General features: G+C 38.7%; 1 protein-coding gene across 3 annotated transcripts; it reads left to right on the top strand.

The window, feature by feature from the left end:
• Positions 1-1,298: 1,298 nt before the first annotated feature.
• Positions 1,299-8,756, top strand: znf740b (zinc finger protein 740b). 3 transcript variants are annotated; one of them, XM_024293201.2, is made up of 7 exons: positions 1,299-1,449; positions 3,596-3,747; positions 3,926-4,159; positions 4,403-4,531; positions 4,617-4,746; positions 6,448-6,566; positions 6,651-8,756. In XM_024293201.2, the coding sequence occupies exons 2-7, from the start codon at positions 3,703-3,705 to the stop codon at positions 6,798-6,800; spliced, it is 807 nt and encodes a 268-aa protein (XP_024148969.1). In that variant the 5' UTR covers positions 1,299-1,449; positions 3,596-3,702; the 3' UTR covers positions 6,801-8,756. The 3 variants fall into 3 exon arrangements, with proteins under 3 accessions (XP_024148969.1, XP_024148970.1, XP_036068616.1); XM_036212723.1 differs by lacking the exon at positions 1,299-1,449 and adding an exon at positions 2,591-3,045; XM_024293202.2 differs by lacking the exon at positions 3,596-3,747 and having other exon boundaries at positions 1,328-1,449.
• The last annotated feature ends 8,821 nt before the right edge of the window (positions 8,757-17,577 follow it).

The following is a 17,577-nucleotide window of genomic DNA, read 5'->3' as shown; positions in this document are numbered from 1 at the left end:
TTTCCGGGGCCGTTGGCGGTTGCGAGGGACTGGTAGGGTACTGGGAGTAGGCTGCGACCTATACGGTCACCGTATCTACTCAAACCAGTGGATACTGTGCTGAGAATCCACTGGTTGCCCTGTACCCAATCCGTTTGGCTCCAAGTTTGTCTTTCTTTGTGAGCCGCATGCCGCCCACCTGTGGTCCTGCATAAGGTGCCTCCCAACACAGAGGCACACCGCCAGGCTGATCCAACAGTAAGCTTGTCACTGACTGCTATTTAAACCCAACGTATTACCATACTTGCAAACATATGCTTTTAACTCCAGTGTTTTTTAGCAAATTTGAATTGCACACAATATGTTTACTTTGTTTTTTCTTTTACGAAGATAAATTTTAGGCCGCAGTGCATGCTGGGAAACATTTGACACAATCTCGGTAGGCTAGCAACGCTAATCTAAGCCTTGTTTCTATTGAGTGGTTCGGTGCGGTCAGGTCTAATAAAAAAGTAGGTAGGAACCAGTTAATCCTGGTGGTGAGCGTTCACAATCAGTTAAGCCTCACTCCCTGGGCGCTTCGTTTTCATGGCGCATGCTTGCTGTAGACCACTGGCCTATTGATTGCATCACTAGCTAAGTTTGCATGTGCAAAATGTCTTTGATCGGATCAAAGATTGGATTAGAATAGAACTGTGCACATGGTGCACATGGCCCTGAAAAACTTGTAACAATTGTAACAAATGTTTCCATTTGCAACACGGTTGATTGGAATAAATAATTTTGATGCTGGAAATGGTCGTAGAAGAAGAAACAGTGAGTTCCGTTATAAACAAGAAAATATATATATTTTTTATTGTCAATATAATATCCAATACAATACTCAATTACATTTCATAGACAAGCAAGCAAGTAAAACCAAATAAACAATGTAGAACATATATAATCAACAAAGGGAAAAAAAAGAAAAAGGGTACAGGGTATGCTCGGTCAGAGGCAATAAATCCAAAAAGTTTGAATAATCTAATTGTTTCTGTTAATTTCTTATTACATATTTTTAATTTTTCTATAGAGGCTAAATATAATTTAAGATCCGTTTCCTTAAAATGATTTAAAAGAAGCAAAGATGCTGTTTAGAGTGAGGTGATACCCTGAACGGGCTTTCCTTATTAGTAATGATGCTTTATTCTATATGGAAATTTGTCAAAAGTCTGAAAAATTCAAAGCAGTTAAAATTTGCACTACTAACAATAAAGATAATGTTTATTTGAAAAAAAATGATACGATTTATTTCTGTGCTTTCCTGGCGAATGGGAGTGAGTTCTGCATAAGTCACGTGTCTGGATTCGTGACCAATCAGGCCGCTTCCCGGGGAGCACTTCCGGTGCTAGTGTTTCCTGTCACTGTTTGTAAACTGAAAAAAATTGGAAGTGCGACAAGAAATAGTAATCTGGGTAGACTTGGAATCGAAAGGTAAGCAGGCGACATTGCAGCGCGTTTGACTTTGTGCTCTCTAGAGGTTTTTGAATCCTCCGTTCGTCAGTGTTTAGCCGCCTCGCTGAGGCTTAATAATGAGGTCGGTGTTGAGCTCGCACGCCCTGGCTGGCTGTTGTTGTGTTGTCTGGCGTGGGGGTGGGGGTGCAGCTCACCCATGCAAGAGTTGTCCCAAGACCTCTAGAGGCTAGCTAGCTGCTGTCTGGGTTCTGACTCTAAAACTACCCAGGTCCCCTCGCGTCTAGCCGGCTTGGTAAAGTCGTTTTCCGAAGGGGCTCGTGAAGCCGGAGGTGTTTAAATGTAGCCTCTTCGGTCAAAAACGCCGAAGATTCGTGACTTGCTAGGCTAATCTCGCCGTTTTGACGCGCTTGCTTGTTTAAAATCATAAAAGCAAACGTCTACCACGTTCATTATTTGAAATCTGCACGTGAAAGCACACATAATGTTTGAGCATTTGTTATAGAGCCTGTACGATGAGGTTAGCTTCGCTTCAAGCCAAAATTCTGAGCTACGTATCAGTTTTTTATATAAACTTTCATATCCTTAATGTTATTTGACATACACTGCTTAGCTGTCAGCTCTGTGATAAATTCGGTTGGTAGTTTAGCTTTTAATTGGGTTAATAGTAAGATCTTACAGTTATATAACGTGTTTTTGCTATATTTTCAGTCCTCAGGTGGTAAACAACCTCAGGATTTGTGCCTTTATAGTAGCCTCACTCTTCAGAATTTGCATATTTAGTCTTTTAAGTTATATAGAAAAATGTGTCAAACTTTTAAACAACTATTTAAAAACTGATTTATATACATTTTTGTACGTTTAGAATTCAGTCTTCCCCTTTCTTGTAGCGAGAGACTTTTTCTTTTTTTGGTGATAACTTTATTTGATCCAAATCATCAAATAAATAAGTAATTTCTGGTGATCAAAGGTCTTTTCATACTTTATATCCTCATGTTTGTGCGCCTTTTGACAAAGCATTTTGCATACATATAAATCTATGTCGCTGCATAAGACTTTTCATTTTTTTTATCAGCACATCTAACTTTTTACGTTTTTACTTCCGTTTGGCAAACACCTGAGCAGACTGAGAAGCATTCAGCTCTATATGCACTAGATGTATTGCTGTTTTTGCTTTTTTTGTGCAAAACCATTATAAACTTCAAACAAATCTTGATCGTTTTAGCTGTAAAAATGTGCTGCTTCAGAAATGTGAATTTCATAACATCTGTTAGAGCAATAAATATATGCTGGAGATTTCCAAGACCAAAGTAAAATTAAACTTTAATACAACCAATGTTTTGTAGTTCATGAATTCTTGCACATCTGCTTTGATGTTATGGTATTGCATCTTGGACCGTCTGTCTTAATATTGTGGCAAAGAAAGGGAGGTTTAAATGCTTTCCATCAGAGATGTTAAGATCCTGGGCCTCAAGGGCAGGTGTCTTACATTTTTTCCAACCAACCTGCCAATGAAGCTTCTTATTGGCCTCATTGATCCAAGTGATCAGCAGCAGATGAGACAGGATTTCTAGAAAACCAGCAGAAGGCCTGAAGTTTGACACTCCCACTTTAAAGGTTTGGGGGGTCTCCTATTCATGACACTACATCTATAAATACGTAGTGATCGGATTATTACTGTAAACAGTTTTTCTTTAGTAAATTTGCATCATTCTTTGGTCAGAGCTGAATTGCTGAGCATCTGTTGCATTTTATGTTGATGAAAATAGGAAAGTAAGCTGCAGTTTTTGTAGTTTTGTTATAATTTTATAAGTTTATTAAACTTTTTTTTCATTCATCTTATAGTTTGTTACGGTAGAGTATGACTATCACCTTATGCTTAGTTGCATTTGCAGTTATTGTGGATGATATGATCCCTTTTTGGTACACATTAAGTCTGCTTTCACAGCTTTTTTTATCACCTTTATTAAAAAAAAACAATATATGACATAGCTACACTCATGTTTAGTTTTTTTTTGTTGTCTTCTCATTAAATTGTTTTCATTTTTTGTGCGTTTGTCAGACACAAACTGGAGAGATGCGCCAAACTTTTTCTCCGGCCTGATCGAAGATATTAATTCAGGACTTCAATATCTGGTTATATATTTCCGTATGCCTCTATTTTCAGGCTTTGGCCCCTGATGATTTGGGGGTGGTGTCATCTCTTTTGTCTCCCCTCATCCTGAGCGAAGCCCCCCCTGTCCCCTCAAACACACACGCATTCAAACCTCGGCGATGACACACCATTCCAACAATTCAGTTCGAGACCATATGAAATGGGTCAGTGGAAGTCTTTTCATCTCCAGAATCACCATCATGGTTGCATTAATCTGTCACCCGCATTGCTCAACCTCACCTCCAAGCCCCCCCTCCTTCTTAGTCTCTTTGTCTCTGGTAGGAGTCCTGTCCCCCCCCCCTGCCCTTACTATTTGCTCTAACGTAGTGTTTGTGCTGTCAGGCTGGGTTGCTGGGCTGCGAGGCGGTGCTGTCCAGTATGGCCCTGATGCAGGCCAACAACATCCCAGGCCAGAAGAAGGTGATGTCATCATTGGGTCAGGGTCACAGGTCCAGTCCTGAGAGCCACCAGGCCCACTCACAGCACGGCCACAACCACCACGGCCACCAGGTTCACCACGGACAAGGCCACCACAGTCACATGGGAAACCAGTCGGGCGGGAGCTGCCCACCTCTGGTGAGAGCCACGGTAGTGCTCCACACTGAAACGCTCGTATTTGTGTTAATGTGCTTGACTTATCCACTATGCATGATCTTAATCAGTTGATCTGGAGAGGCTATGGCAAAGAAAACAAATGTTCTGAGTTGATGGCACTTTTGATTATACCTTGGATGCCATTTCAACAAATCAACTTTTTCCTACAAGTTCTTGTAGTCATGTTAACAATCAGATTTTTTTTTTTTTTTTTTTTCCAAAAAGCTAATCCGAAAAGACGGAGATTATCACTCATCAAGGATAATTGAGAATAAAGATATGCAGGCGAACCAGAATATGCAACCCAAGAAGAAGCACAAAAAATCGTCCCACAAAGTGAAAGAGAAAGTGGAGGTGAGTGTTTTTCCAAGTCCGCCTTGGACTCAAGAGCAGATAACTTTTCTATGTTTTTCTAACTTTGTTGTCTCAATGTTTGTAGCATATCCTGCCGCCGATTGTTATGGATGATGACAACTCCCTGAAAGTCCAGAAGAATTTCATCTGTGATCACTGTTATGGAGCTTTCCGGAGCAGCTACCACTTGAAGCGACATATTCTCACGCACACAGGTGAACACTTGAGGATCATCTATTCACATGAGTGTGACCTGTATGTTTAGTAAAGCTAAAGCCTTAGTCACAGCTGCCCTTACGGGTGGATACGTGCTGTCTGTGGGTGAAAATGGGCAAACTTGTGCAGGGCCCTGAATTTCATTGCGAGTATCGTGCACATTAAAATTAATTCCCACAAAATGAGTGCAGGAAATTCCCATATAAAATTAATGTGTAATTATCTGCAAATTTGCATCACAACTACAAAACCAGAAACACTGGAAAGGTCTGTAAAGAAAAGGGTGAGGGGCGGGGAATCAGTTTAACTGTGGACCACTTCCAAATGATAGAGGACTTATGGGAATTTTGTTTTTAAATCAGACATACAGTGACATTCTATTGCCTAAATTTTAATACAGACGTGTAAAATTCAACTTTTTCTTGTTAATTTTTGTATAAAATGATAAAAAAAAACAGTCGTCACCTTTGGTGGAGAAGTTTAAGGACAAAATGCCAGAAAGATGGACAGAAAAAGGTCAAAGCCGTCTGAGAAAGATAAACGAGATAAAGAAAATAGTATGTCTTCTAGTTTTCTACTGCTACTTGGCACAACGATGTTGACATTTTCTTTTTGTTTGTTTTGGTTGATGACCAAAACGGAAGTAGTCCTAAATGTTGCAATTTATGTCATTGTCTATTTTTGTAAGCTTTTATTTTATTTTAAAACTTTCACCATACATTTACTTAGTGGTAACCCTCAGCACATGTCATGACTCATGTTTGCTAATGTTTTGTTGTATAATTATTTAGTAAGTGTTGAATAAGCTGTGATGGTTATACAGTATGCTGGGACTAATGAATTCTGATTGGTCATTACTTTAATAATCATCTTTGGCAGCCTAACGTTTTCAAAATTTTCTTTAACTTGTTAATTTTTGTATTTTAACAGCTAAAGTGAGTTAATTGTGACCCTGCATATATGAAGTTTATTTTTATTTATTTCCACTATGTTTGGTGATATAATTAGACAAGGAAATTTTCATAAATCTACAGGTAGCTATAAAGATGAATATTTACCACTTGTATCCAGTTTTCAATGACATGGAGAGGAGGAGATTCTAGAGTCTGAGGGAAGAATATAATTTGAATCTCCAAAGTGGTACAACTTCTTCTTAGAAAGCACTTCATGTTGTCAAATATTTTTCTCCTTTAACCCTGTGTTGTTAGGGTCAAAACAGGGAAAGAGAATGGACTCAAGAAACAACCACGCATTATTATGACAGTCCAGACGAGAGAATAAAACATCAAATTAAAGCTATGTATTATTCTGAGATATGAGTTGGACAACATAAGATCTGTAGCCAAACTCACAAGTAATATCCCCCTCAAAGTGTAGAAATCCACCCCTCATCCATTTTCATGACGTCCCTTAAGGTGGTTGCACAGGCCACACCTATTTCGCCTTTAAAATGTGGCCGCACCTCTCACCTCTCTACAACCCAAACACTTGCAGCCCCCATACGAGTCAACCCCCCATATGGGTGCATTTGACTAAGGCTTGCCGTTAAAATTTTGTCAAACGATGGCCACACTCAGCTGCTGAATGTATTGGTTTTGTGCACAAAGAGTTAAGTCATATATATATTTAATGGCATGACGTTGAAAAACTAAGATCTGAGCAAATACTGAAAAGTGGTCCACATATGTGGTTGCTTCCAGGGGAAAAGCCCTTTGCTTGCGATGCATGTGAAATGCGGTTTATTCAGCGCTACCACTTAGACAGACACAAGAGGGTGCACAGCGGAGAAAAGCCGTACCAGTGTGATCGCTGCCATCAGGTCAGTCTACTCTCTTCTGATTGTATGTCTTTATAACATTCATCACTGGGCTAATCACACTGCTATTCTTTCGCTTCACTGAAGAACTTCTCGCGGACAGACCGGCTGCTGAGACACCGACGGCTGTGCACAGTCGGGATCAGCAAAGAGGAAAACCAGTACTCCCAGGAAGCTCCTACCCACACAGCCTCCTGGAGTCCCTTACACCCCTCCAGCAACCGTCTGACTGTCTGATTGCTTCCTGACAGCAGTCTGCATCTTCACAGTCACTCAACCTAAAGAAAAAGCCTAATCCAAGGGCCACCAAACTTTAATTTGCTCTCACCTGCTCATTTGTGGAGCTTCCCATTGGATCTTTGTACTTTTTTTTTACATAATTCATGTCTCAAACAGAAGGGGATGGAATAATTTGGACAGCAGGTGACAACAACAAAAACTGAAATGACCGGACTGACATGTTTTCTTTTTGAAAGTTTGCTGATGTATTGGTTTAGAGTTGCCACCTGAAAATGGTTTCGGCTGCACGTAATATGTATGTAATCCAAATTCAACTTTTTTGCCTTTTTTTCTAATATGGATGCAGTAACATCCAACATTTTAGTGTAAAGTCCTGGTTGTCATCTCTGTTCCTCTGCTGGATGGCAATAAGCTTGTAGGTGGTTCCTGGTACGTTCTACCTTCAAGAAAAAAACGTTTCTGGAGGTCTCCTTGAATGTATACAGATCTACAGTTCCAAGTCATAGAGAACCATTTCAGATAGTGTCTCATTTTGAATAAATATAGCCTTTTTTTGTCTGTAAAAATGAATTTAACCTCCTACCTTTTAATCACTGGAGAAACAGTTATCAGTAATGTGTAAATAGTAAAAAAAAAAAAAAACACTAAAGTTTCAACTAATCCAGCATTTAATTAGTTGTGTAGCTGCTGTTTGCGCACATACTCGGAAATCTACTTTGTTTTAAAGATATTTAGTCCTGATTTTTATTAGCAAAAACCGTTAGTTGTATTAATGTAAAGACGGACAGGTTTAATAGAAGCCCAGATTTTATAAAGTCTGTGAATAGTGACCTTTTTTTTAGTCAATGGATGTAGGAAACACCTGTAGAATGAGGTGTTTCCCTGACATGCTTCTGTAAAATGAGTATCAAGTTTGTTTTAACCTTCATACCACTGTCTGTTTTTTTTAACAGTTAGGCAGACATTTGACTGGATTTGAAACCATTTCATTCCTTTGTGAAGTCATTAGGGAGTGGACAAGCATGCTATTCAAAGTCAGACTCAGTGTGAAGTATTCCATACGCTCTTAAATCTGAGAAAAATCAATTGTCGTTTCTCTAACATTTGTCACGTCTTAATTTTTAATCCCGTGATCGTGACGGTGGCTCCCATGAATCCTATTAATTTAAAGGAAAGCAAACATTAATTTTAGCCATACGTTTGGAGCGCTGACCTCTGCATGACTGAACATGATCAGATTGCAGTGCCACCTCATTTCAAGTCTCATTTAACTCAACTGCTTTCAGTAAATATGGATGACAAAGTGCAGGCCTGCATGCAGTTAAATCAGACTGTAAACAATGAATTTAACAATTCAGATCAGTTGTAAAGTATAAATGTTTTTATTTTAGTTTATACTTTTTTCCTTTTTAGATCCCATTTTGTTCTTTTTAATAAATCCTAGACAAGTAGAACTGTTGCTGTCAGGCCTCTAGGTTGTGTGTAGGGAGTTTGGGACCTGCCCTTTTGATTTTTGATGTCTAATACATTTCTTTTTTAATTATTAAAATAGTTTGTAAAACCTAAACTCCAAAAGTAAACCAATCTTGACATCATTAGAATTTTAAACTGTTAATTTTTTCATCTTTGGAAAAAAAAAGCTAAACAAAAACAGCAACTTGTATCTTTTTAGTGTTTTCTCTATGATTAGTTAAGATGTTTGTATTTTTATTTGTATTTTTATTATTTGCATGCATTTCTTAAATGATCCTTGTAGATTTTTCTTTTTTTTATGAAAGCAATGACCAGTTTTTCTGTTCAGGACTGAAGTGAAGTCAATGTTGACTTAGAAATTTAGTACTGGGTGCGGTTTTAAGGGTCATGCTATTTTTATGCTGTTTTCTGTCACCTGTTACCACGCTGTTCATGTAATCTACAACAAATTGAACATAAATTATTTTGTGTCGATGCAGATTTCAGTTTGCTTTTGTGAGCATATTTGCTTCGATGCTTTTCAGACTGGTAATGCATCAGTTATGTCAGCAGATGGCAGTCACGAGCTTATTAGGGAAAGAGACAAAACATTTGATTCCAGTGAAAATTGTTGGAGTGTATGAAGATATAAGTAAATCATGTGAAATGTTAGATGTAAATGAATACAGGAAATGCAGTTTTAAAGTATTTCAATTTGTGTATTTAATCTGAAACTTCATTTTGAGCATCCAGCGTGAGAGAAACTTTAAAGTCCTTCTCTGGCTTAAGGATGTACTCAAAAAAAATATCCAGAACTATACTTTTTAAAAAATATATATATTCAAATTTGAAACTGATGATCCTGTGTGATAGTCATCCAACACTGTTGAAAATGATTAAAAATGAACAGTGATGCATTTATTCTCGCACTTTCAGCAAAAAACTAAGAAGTTGAAGCGTTTTAAGTCTTACTTTTTTCAATGGAATGCATCATTTTCTCCTAAATGGTTGGGAGGTTAGATCTGGCGGTATTTGTGTGATCATGGAGTTGATCATTTTGCAGAAATATTATATTTTCAGTAATCTAATCGAAGTGGACAGATATAGATTCCCTGTAATCCTGCCTGCGGGGGCGCTGCCACATTGTTGGTGACGTTGTGGTGGGAGATTGTGGCCTTTCTGGCTTTAATTCCAACATTAGAATAGGTGGGATGAGCTCAACCTGAGGGTTTTCTGGGAGTGTGCGTCCACTCCCTTGAGGGACTTGCCCTCCCCTCCACAGCCTGATTTACAGCACCCAAAGGCCCCCAGCTCTTTACAATGGAACTTCTTAAGTGAGGAAGATGGGGAGGAGATCAGAGTGGGGAGATAACACTCCATCTTCGAGCACAAAGTGCTGAAATCATCCAGGGTCAAAATCATCTGAGCGAGACGGATCGTGGAGCGGGTCCAGAATGAGCGTGTGGGAGGGCATGACTCTCGCTATCAGGAAGAAGCTCCTTCTTCACGCTCACCTTTACTGATAGATGAGGGGGGGGAGATGGGCGCCAAACAAATTCCTCCAACAACCAGTAAATCTGAGCTGCCTGTGCACATAGTGGCTCCTCAAACACTCGCGTGGTTCAGAGGTTTACAAAAACATGTGCTCTGCTGCATCAATGCTCAGTCTGCGACAAATGTTTGGCTGTGCAAAGATCAAACACATCCCAGCCTCTCTGCGAATGATTGAAACCCTCCCAACAATAGCTCCTGCTATCTCCCTCTCCCTGAGGTGTTGGAGAGCCTTTTCATCTCAGCTTTGATTAATAAAGGAATCGCTGGTTGGTTGAAAGCAACGATCTGCCCTCTCTGAGCATCCATCACGCCCGTGACAGCCCACCTCTCCGTGTTAATTAGCAGTGATATTTAAGCTGTCGGAGGTGTTCCATGGCTGTCAGCGTGGTGGCTGTGTCGCTCATCATTAAAATTTCAATTTTCCTGTCTAGGTTACCCCCCCCCATTCCCCTCAAAACCTCACTGAAGATGTGCTTGAGCTCTCACAGACCAAAAGGATTTTCCAATGAAAAATTAGAATTAAAGGAATTGTCAACCATGTTGGCGCTCTGTCTGTCTGTCTGTCTTTTTCATGCGCTCAAATCCACTTTGTCAGCAGGAAAGTAAAAACATCAATTTGACTTATCACACTCGCTCAGTAATTATGAGAAATGACATGAAATAATTTGCCATAAATCCAAAGTTCTCATCAAACAACGAGCAGAGAAAATGTGATTGAATTACTTATTAATGATTACCAAATATTGCAATATTCTCTTACACCTGGGGGCTATTAGTAAGAGATAAATTTTTAAAGGAGCTGAATTCTTGTCCATTTATACCCAAAAGGTATAAAATACCAAAATGAGGATTCTGAAGGAAGAAAATGAAAGAACGGATAGGTCAAATGAGGAGCAATATAGGGAAAGTCAAGCATTTGGCACCAACTTGAAATCTGAGATAAAAAGGCTTTGAGTTGGTACACATTCAGTTTAGTGTCCACTGGGCACCACAATATCACTGTCCCCAAAATCAAGAAAACGATTGGGTGAAATACAGGGGGGACGTCTACCAACTAGCTGCCTCCCATAATGTTTCTGATGGGAACAATCTGTCATTCCATGCCTCCGAGTGTCCCACATTGAAATGTCTGTCACCACTTTTCCAATTAGTGTAACTCAGGAAGATGAATTAGCATCTCCACAGTACACCCAGGACCAGAGAGCTGACACAGAGGACATGGAAAGCAAAAGTTATCACCCGTGTGACTGGTAACAAGGGAAAGGTTCCACCCTCAGTTTGGCACAAGCTTGCAATATTTGTGTGTCTAAGAGATGCTTTGGTTGTGTTCCACCTCTTAACTCGTTTGATAAACTGAAACAACACTTAAAACAAAAAAGGGATCTACCACTAAATTCAAACAAACTTTAAACATAATACAGATAGAAAGTACTCCTGGTTTGTCATGTCACTTCAAGTTCAGATACACTTTCCATATCAAATTATAAAAATGCACATTAAATCTTAGTACATTAAAGTAAAGATCTGAATAACCTACAACTTTTTACCCCATGTGTCCATAATCCATCCCTAAAGTCGGATCTTTAGTTACGTATGTAATCTTTGTTAGAAAATATCCCTATGTACAAACACTCCGCAAAATATTTGATTCTTCAATCCAATTCAATTTTATTTAAATAGCCCAATATCACAAAACAACTGCCTTCATGCAGGTAATTGTACAGAAGCAGAAGGTCGTCATAGAATATAAATAATAGCTGATTGCTAGACTAAACAGACTAAATTAAACAGGTTAGACCTGCCCTTAGACATTATTTGCAAAGATTTAAAACCTTGCTTTAAGACATTCAAGATGTTTTTCCAGGTTTGAAGTTGTTTTAAATTTATCTTTACCTTACACCTTCCCAAATCAGGACAGTTGAGACTTTTTTTGTCTTATAAAAAGCTAGGAATTAAGGAAATAATATTAAAATGTAAGACTTAAAAACTAAATTTTTCACAATTGGTTCAATTTAAAGGTTATTAAGGTTAAGGTTTTATGGATACTGTTTATTTTCAAATTCAACAAATGTCGACGAGTTAGGCTGACATTCATTGTTTTGCAAGCAAAAATGTAAATTTATGTTCTAAGAATAAGTGCTAGTTTTAGATGTTATGAGGATCTATGGGCTAACTTGTATTAAGATCATAATCTCATTTTGTTCTAAAGAGAGTAATCTTCACGTATTCCACCATTGTTTGATGATTGTTATCAAAAATGAACTCTAATTAGGTACATAAAAAATCCAAAAATACAAATCATTTGCTTAGAACTAGTAAAAAAATATTTTTTAGTGGGCTGTAATATTCAATTTAAAGTATGGGTGTAATAAATCATTTTCACAATGTTTCAAATCACATCATAACTTGTGGTTGACAATCCAATCCATAGTCAAAATTGGTTCATTTTGAACGATCTGATTCACTGATCTAAAATGGATCCAGAACATCTTAGGCCCAAAATTCAACCATAGTAACTCAAAGATAAATACCTGGAACTGAACAGTGCAGGTGAAGTTTTCCAGATTCCTTATATTTCTTGTATGATAATCAAGTGTAAATTAAATATGTGTACAAACAAGTAAACAATAATTAATGACAAATTGATTCACATTTTAGTTTCATAAAGTTCAGCCCACTGTTGACGGAACATTATTAGAACCAAACTGTATGGTCACATGTCTACAAAATTCAAAGTGTTTCCACACATTAGACTGTAATGATAGATTGATCATTTTTTTACTACCATCACATGTGGGTCGCCAGCTGTGATGGTATTTGGTCATTTTTACATTTTGGTAAATCAAATGTGTTGTGCCTCAATTCAAATGGTGTTTTCCTGAATTAAATATATATCGATTTATCTCACTTTGAAACACTTTTATAATTATATAAGTTAATTCAATTTGATTTCCACTTGCTTTAGACGGATCAATCTGGTTGGATAAATCAATTCGGTCAATAATTGATTAATCGATACACCGCTAATTTGAAGAAGATTTTTTTAAAGCTTCTTTTCTCTTTTTGAATGCTTGTGTGGAACTCCTTGTTTTCAGATTTTGATATCTTGTTTAGTAAAGATGACTTTCTTCATAGTCTTTCTAGTGATTTTCTTCCTAAGATTAGTGTTCTTTTCCTGGTTTTAGGGTACCTGTTTCCACAGTGCCCCTGAAATGTTCAGCAAAATGTGAATATTAACCTTTCTAGTAGAATAACACATTTTAAACTGAAGAGGTCTTTTTTTTGGTCAAAGTGAAATGAGGTTTTGATTATTGTAGTGCTGACCTTTCTGGCTGACACGTACACTCATACATCTAGATTTTTGTCATATTTTTAACCGTGTCTCAACTTTTTTTATATAACGTTCCTCACTTTTCCAACCTAACAAGTTCATCTGAGGTTGAGGCTCCTGTAGACATTCTCTCTTACAATCTTACAATTAAAACATTTTAAGCAGTGAACGAATCGTTTCAGCAGCTAAAACTTGACGTGACATTTGGTAAAGATGTTCACATGGAGCTCACCGTGAGTTATAACAACTGCACTGATCCCTTGACATTGTGGCCCTTCTCTCACACGCAACTTCAAGGCAGGACGGGTTTGGTCTTTGTTGCACGTCGGTGTCCTGTGTGTAAGTATAGAGGCCGAGAAGGGGTTCAAAGTTCATAACCTGCAAAAATAGCCGCCTTTGGCTCCGTGTCATCTTTGTTTTGTCTGTGAGAAATTACCAAAGAGGAGTAAAAAGTGTTTTTTTTAACTGTTTTTGAGTAAAAACTCTGCAGGAGTTGCATTGGATTACCTTAGTGGTGTGTTGGCATAACAGTTTTTGGACGTCCTCATGTTCCATAAACCTTTAAAGAAAATAAACAAAGGAATTTAACCCAAAGAATTGCCAAACGCTCCTCTCTAACATTTTTCTCCAACCCATAAACTGAAGAGGTAACAGAAAATCCGATGTGCATGTAATCTGGTTGGTCACAACAGCAGAACAACAAGGTCAAAGGTTTAACCGAAGCATGATTCTACAAGAAAGACTTCATCGCAGCGTTGCAACAGTTAACCCCTTAACATGTATATTTGTCTTGGCTCCTTTAAACGTGCCGCCGCACTATCCATCACCCATTGGAGTTCAGAGGGATCACTTCTGTTTCAAAGTAAAACCTGTTTTCTTTCTTTTGCATAGCCCTCTGTCACGGGGCAGCCGGCGTAACCCTGACTTATCAAGTTCAGGAGAAGGTCTTTTCTTGAAATCATGCAATCTCACTTGAAACAGCGGCTTCCCTCACACTCGCTACTTTACGGCAATTTTTCTCGCGTAGCAGATAATTTGAAAGTGCGTGTAGAAGGAGGGGCTGGATGAGTAAAGGGACACAGGGTGTGAATGCACTAGAGGTTGACAGACAGGGCAGGGGCACCCATGCTATTTACCCCTGGATGTTTCTGTGGGTCGAGGCTGTTACAAGGCCACACTGAGCCCACTCTTGAGCTTGTCAGAAAAGACTGAAGACATAGGCAGCAGATAGATGATAAGTCTGCATGAACACTGGGGCTGTGAGCAGATGTATTAGTGGGGTAGAAAGTGGTCCTGGCAGTTTGTGGCGGCAGATCGGGCTTGCGATCAAGTGATTTACAAAGTCATCAGGGATCCTCTGACCCCAGAGTCATCCAAAAACCTGCTGATCATGAGAGATGGCGATCGTGGAGAAAACATTTATGACGCAGGCAGGAATGTCCTAGGATGGGTTGGGATGGATGCAGATCCTACTAGTTTGGAGCACTATTGTTATTTGGAGTGAGGATAATGTTTTCTTCAAAGCATTTTCAAATGACAACCAGTAGTTAGGTATCTCTCAGCTCTACATCTGTGCTTGTGAGAAGCTCTCATGATGTAAGGACTATTATACTCCAGTGCCATTTCCCTTCAGGGATAAGATTTTACGATTGCAACCTGACACCGTTTCTGTGTCCTATAAGTGACAGAGCAGTAACTCACTTCAAAGGCGGGAGGCATCAAATCACACTGCAGCCATACATTAACTTGTCAAGTGTTGGCCAATAAGAAGGCGGCATTAAATCTCGGCTGTCACGCTAGCGGCCAATGGAAAGACGAGGGCCGTAAATCTGCCAGGGCTCCTCTGTTAAGGGTGTTGTGGTGTGGCTGGGGAACCCAAGGGGAGGGAGCAGAGAAAGTGGGAAAGTAGATTAGAGAACATGAGTGTGGAGGTATGCCGCTGGAAAACACTCTTCTACACATTCCTAAAACGCATCCAAACCCCTCCTTTTTATTTTATTTTAAAGTTGTGTGTTCACTTTTGTTAGACATTTTTGTTCAAATTAACATAAAAAGGAAAATCAAACATGCTTGGAGACTTAGTTTCTTCTTAAAAGTGATTTTTTTTTCTTGAATTGCTTTTGAAGCTACCAAAAAAATAGTGAACATTTAAAATATATATATATTTTATATTGTTATTACACAAAAACCTCATACTGACTGTTTCATAGCGTCACTTCTGGTTCTCATAACCACAGTAGCATACCTTTATAGCCTGCCTGTCAGGGTCCAGAGATGGGAAAGACCAGAATCCAGCCAAGCCCATTCACTGTCCAGATGTTTAGAAGAAGATGATGGATCAGCTCCTGAATACCGCAAACCCAAAACATCTACGCTGGAGCACCGCTGGTTAGCTTCCACTACTCCTCCTATAAAGCATGCTTTCAATGGAGAGTTCTGTAGGGAAAACAGCCGAGGAAAAAATGTGTCAGGTGGAATATTTCCCCGGCTAACAATCCCAGTGGTGGTGTGCTTTCATTATCCTATCAAAGTTTAGCGTTTTCATACCATAAATCTAAAAATAAAAAAAAAAAAATGCTTCTTTGAAGGCTACTCAGAAAAAAAACAAGTCTGTCCCTAAACAAATCTCAGCGATTTTTTTCCCCAACTTGTAACGACATCCAATAAACTAAACACGTTTGCAGTGACATTTTTATTTTTCATCAACAAAAAAAAAAATTAAACATTATCATCAGAATTTACAGTCATCTTATGTCATTACTATGAAAATGTTCTCTTTTTCCCTCCCATCTTCAGAAACATAAATAGCAGATTGAGTTATGGCAAAAGCAGGCAAGAGTGCAATGGTGGAGGTGTTGTTTTTGGCTGGCTTTCCTTGGAGTGGCCATGATTCTCTTTTCTATGGGAATCCATAAACAGACCCAGAGGGGCAACTAGGGCCATAAACCACGTCAGGCTGCCACAATGCTGCTGCTGCTGCTGCAGCAAGGGGAGCAGGCCCCAGTGCATTTCTTCTCGTCTCTGCATGCACAACAACCTTCACTCAGAGTAATGCTGAAGGACTCATTCCTATGTCTTTAAATGTCTGGTTTTATTTGTTTTTTAGAATTGTCAAAGCTGCACGTTCCACAGGCTATCGTAAATTCTTTATTATTTTTTTCTTCCAAGATCCTAATCGAGACTTTATTCTGGCACAGCAGAGTGACAGATTCAGTCATCTGATGGAAATCAGGGTGTTTTTACATAAACATCCTCTGCCTTAACGCGCTCTAACAGAATAGTGGGTGAAAGGTGAAATATTGCAAGCTGCAGCTCAAATACCTACAAACCATCAGTGAGCGTGCTATGACCTGTACGACTTCTGATAAAAATGTCATAATTACCTGGAAAAGATTCAAAAGTACTAGCAGGGGGGTAAAAACAAACACATAATTGACAAAATTTGGGTGATTTTTATTTTTTGTTTGTTTTTATTAAGGCTCAAAATTAAGCATCATCCAGCTTACTATTTATTATTTCCAATTTTATTCCAGCTAAATGAATAAAATATTCAAAAATATTCTGGTGAAACAGTTAATTTTAATAGAGTGGTTGATTAAAAATCTAATGGATCTTGCTCTAATCGGAAGATATAAAATCTATTATTCAATAACTATTCTGGATCTAAAATGCTCTTATTGATATCCAGGATTGCATCTGTTTAGCTGGACAAGCCATTGAATGCGGGCGGGGGCCCATCGACTATGACATAAAGACTCTGTAAGCTTACAGATGATAATAATTTATTGACTCTAATTTACAAAGTCCACACACACACACGGGGAAGAGAGCAACTCTTTCAATATATGCATCGATCAATTACAAGGCTCTAACCCAGACATCTGACAATTTTACTGCATGTTATGTGCAGTATGTCAAGCCATGGAGTTTTTAACCGTTATACTCATTCCTGTATAATTAATATAAATTACCTGGCTGGTTTTTATGACGGTGCAACTGTAATTAGAGGATGAAAGCAAGCCACTGAGCTGCCGATGGTGCTGCAGGGTTATTTAGATGAAAAGTGAGTGTCTGGACAGGCGTCTTGTGCGGGATCTGGTGTAACCCTCTCCCTTCTCCTGCTGTGCATCTCGTTGGGATTTCATTTAATTACATTTACTGCTGCCTGCTTCTGCGAGGCTCGTCCTCTTTAACCTTCATCCCCCCTGCTTCCTTCACTGACAAAACACACACAGATAAGCTGTCCTCATTATATCTGAAAGTTGGTGTGATGACAGTACACTCGTGCGATAATGAAGTCGCTTTATAATAATTACCTTTTATATTGCTTTTCATCTGGTGAAACAGTGGGGATTGTGGCTGTCATTTGTGCTACTGGTAGAGAATAAAGAGATGAAAAGCAAAACCAAAATACATTATTTTCTTACTGTTATGATT

This window comes from Oryzias melastigma, linkage group LG7 (genome assembly GCF_002922805.2).
Source record: "Oryzias melastigma strain HK-1 linkage group LG7, ASM292280v2, whole genome shotgun sequence".
In the NCBI taxonomy this organism is placed as follows: Eukaryota; Metazoa; Chordata; class Actinopteri; order Beloniformes; family Adrianichthyidae; genus Oryzias; species Oryzias melastigma.
The sequence above is the reverse complement of the archived record's forward strand: the minus strand, read 5'-3'. Positions and strand labels throughout refer to the sequence as shown.